The sequence below is a fragment of the Mus caroli genome, chromosome 11 (assembly GCF_900094665.2).
Source record: "Mus caroli chromosome 11, CAROLI_EIJ_v1.1, whole genome shotgun sequence".
Lineage (NCBI taxonomy): Eukaryota > Metazoa > Chordata > Mammalia > Rodentia > Muridae > Mus > Mus caroli.
The window spans coordinates 65,722,868-65,726,498 of record NC_034580.1 but is presented as its reverse complement, the minus strand read 5'-3'; the positions used below and the strand labels follow the sequence as shown (position 1 = coordinate 65,726,498).

The 3,631-nt window shown below is 42.4% G+C and overlaps 1 protein-coding gene across 2 annotated transcripts in view; it reads left to right on the top strand.

Annotated features, from left to right (window-relative positions):
* Window positions 1-3,631, top strand: part of Nup88 (nucleoporin 88) — a 24,126-nt gene that overhangs the window by 4,413 nt on the left and 16,082 nt on the right. For both annotated transcript variants that reach the window (XM_021177946.2, XM_021177945.2), the window contains exon 4: window positions 499-585. In XM_021177946.2, the coding sequence (XP_021033605.1) occupies window positions 499-585 (87 nt within the window). The remainder of the gene's footprint in view (window positions 1-498; window positions 586-3,631) is intronic.

The window sequence follows — 3,631 nt, the reverse complement described above, 5'->3', positions numbered from 1 at the left end:
AAAAAAAAAAAAAAAAAGAACTGGTGGTGATTTGAGATTTTAAAAATTCTCTTAAAATTTATTTTAGATTTATTTTATATGTGTGGGTGTTTTGCCAGCATGTATGTATGTATACCGTATCTATGTCTGATACCCAAGGACGTCAGAAGAGGAAGGATCCTCTATACCTGGAGTTACAAACGATGTGTGGCTCCATGTAGGTACTAGGGATCAAACCCAGTTCCTCTGCAGGAGCATCAAGTGCCCTTGACTGCTGAGCCGTGTCCCCAGCCATGTTAGGAAAATCCTTAAGAACTGAGTATGTGGGGGAAGGGGCTCCTTTTCTTGGCAATGAAAGAAAACTTGTATTTTGTTGAAACAGTCTTACTCTGTAACCCATGCTGCTCTAGAACCGGTGTAGCTTGTAACTTGGTGGTCCTCTTGCCTCAGCCTCCCAAATGATAGAATTTTAGTGTGAGCTACTCTGCCTGGCTTCAAAGAGAACTTTTTTTTTTCTAGAATTTATTCTCTCCGTGAGCCTCAGACACCCACTAAGGTGATTGTACTTTCAGAAGCAGAAGAGGAAAGTGTAATACTCAATAAAGGGTAAGTTTTTATTTGTGTCACAAAATCCTGAGTCTATAGAGACTATAAATGCAGTTTTCCCAGAACTACAAAGAATTTCCAGAGTTAAGTTTTAGAATACTTGTGGTATTATAACAAGAAGTCGCAGTCTGCATGTCACTGTAACTAACAGCATGATCTCTCTGACATAATTCTGAAATACAGTAGCAGGAACAATACATAATAAAATTTGAACAGTTCTAAAAATGGCAAAGTGTTGGGCTGGAGACTTAAGCAGTGTACTCTGTGTGGGTGAAGCTCAGTGCTGAACCCCAGCTCTGTGACAGAAGAGACTCGGTCATTCTGATTGACGGGTGCTTTGTCTTGTCTTGTCTTATCTCTTCTTTTCTTTTGTTGAGACAGAGTCTCTCTACATAGCCTTGGCTGTCCTGAAACTCACCTTGTAGACCAGGCTGGCCTCAAACTCACAGAGATGCTCTGCCTCTGCCCCCCAAGTGCTGGGATTAAGGGTGTGTGCCTCTACGCCTGGCTTTGTTGATTATCTTGTGCTCCTGGCTTCTTTCTGTTTTTCTTATCTACTACACAACCTGGCTTACGCTTACCACAAATGGAATCATCCTGTGAACTTCCGAACCAAATCCTCTGGCCTCCTGGTGCGCACAGCACACGGTCACGTGGGCTCTACATGCTTAGAATGAGAACTAGTGCCAAGATTTCTGGAATTTTCATTTAGTTATCTTCATGTTTAGTCTTTGTTGTAAATGTAATCTTGAGTATCTTATGCATCTTTACTCTGCTTTGATCATTTCCGCACTTGGCAGTCCTCGTGGGATGGTGCTGATATACTTAGATCTGTGTTGCCTGCTTTGGCATCTGGGAAAGTTTTAGGTTGTACTAAGCTTAATTTCTGTAACCATATTCCATGAATATAAAAAATTGGCAGAGCTCATTTCTTAGGATTATTTCACAGAGTGAAATGAATCATTCATTAGAAAGTGCTCAGCAGGGGCTGGAAAAATGGCTCAGCAGTTAAGAGCACTCACTGACTGCTCTTCCAGAAGTCATCGCTTCTCGGCCTTTTGGCTAAGATCATGTGCAGAAGTCTTGAGTTCAATTCCCAGCAACCACATGGTAGCTCACAACCATGTGTAATGGGATATGATGCCCTCTTCTGGTGTGTCTGAAGACAACTGCAGTGTACTTATATAAATAAAATAAATAAATCTTTAAAAAGAAGAAACTGTCCAGCAACCTTGAAGATAGCTTAATATATATTTAGGTAGAGTACTTACCTAATGTGCACTAGGCCCTGGGTTCAATCCCTAGTATGTGATTGCATCAACCATTTCTATGCCCACAGATCCCCAGATAATGACACGGAGGCTTATATTTACTAATGAATGCCTAGGCCTTATGCCAGGCTCGTTTCCCATTAGCTTATGACTCAGTTATCCCCTTTATACTAATCTAAGTTCTGCCATTTGGCTGGTTTGTTACCTCTCCTCAGTTTCATTCATCTGACTTCTGAGTCCACGTGACTTCTCTCTGTCCAGAAGTCCCACCTTACTATTCTGCCTTTTGCTATAGGCTGTAGGCTTTTTACTTTAACCAGTCAGAAGGTGCCATAGGCAGGCAAGGAAGGACAGGGACACATCTTCACACAGGGTACAAAAACGTCACTCCAACACTAGAACCAGGAAAAGGAGATCGCTTAGCATGTTGTAAGCCAGAGTAAGCATTCATACCTAATTTCCAGTCAGTCGATCTGTCTCTCTTTATGTTTGTTTATTGTGTGTGTACATAAATAAGCTCATGTTGCATACATGTGTGTGCTCATCCCTCCTTCAAGGAGTCAGTTCTCAACCTCTGCCGAGAGTATCACAAGGATCAAGCATAGACCGTCAGCCTCGGAGTCAAGTACCTTTCTCCTGATGAGTCTTTCTGATGCGCACAGCACATGGTCACGTGGACTCTACATGCTTAGAATGAAAACTAGTGCCAAGATTTCTGGAATTTTCATTTAGTTATCTTCATGTTTAGTCTTTGTTGTAAATGTAATCTTGAGTATCTTATGCATCTTTATTCTGTTTTGATCATTTCCGCACTTGGCACTTGTAGTGGGATGGTGCTGATATACTTAGATCTGTGTTGGTTGCTTCCTGTCCTGCAGTCTTGCTTCTCTCATTGTTGATGATCGCTTACTGTAAACTTATATTTACTTGATCTTCAAGTGTGTGGATATTGAGAGCCTGAGTGGGGATATAATGCATTTATCTCTTCTACTGCTGGGAGCCAGGGGTTGCTATAGCCTGGAACTGTTTACTTCCTGGTTGTCCCAGCACTGCAAGTTTACTTAAATGATGTGAAGATAGGGCACCAGCTCAAATTCCAATGCATCATTTCCATAACAGGGCAGGACCTAGCTCAGAGGTCATCCTACTCTAGAGTCAGGCACTTTCTGTTCTGTTGTATGTTTCTGGAGCTAGCCTAGTTGGGTGGTAGGTGGGTTTTGTTTGTTTTTCATAGGCACGGTATGTATATAAGTGGCAGTAGAGCAAATAGAGTGATACGAACTCTGCCCTAGCTGGGTGGTGGTGGTGCTGCGCGCCTTTGTTCCCAGCGTTCTGGAGGGAGAGGCAGGTGGATCTCTGAGGACAGCCAGGGCTCTGTTAACAGAGAAACACTGTCTACAACAAACAAACAAACAAACAAACAAAACCAGATCTCTGCTCTGGCATCAGTCACCAACCTGGTTGCAATCAAGCCTCGACCACTTGCCTGCTCTGACTTTTCAGACAGGTTCTCACTGTAGCTCCTCTGGAGACACACGGATTACTTTAGTGCTCCCACCAACACCCTTCGGCCTTCCTTTCTCTAACACCACGTTCTTTCAGGAAAAATGACCCAGGTCTATAATGTTAGCACTCAGAAGGCCAAGGCAGAAAGATTGTTACAGGTTAAGTCAGTCTGTGTAAGAGTGTGTGACCTGTCTCAACGAAACCAAAAATAGCAACAACAACAACAACAACAACAAAATCATTTTCTGAACTATTTTTTTTTTTTTTTT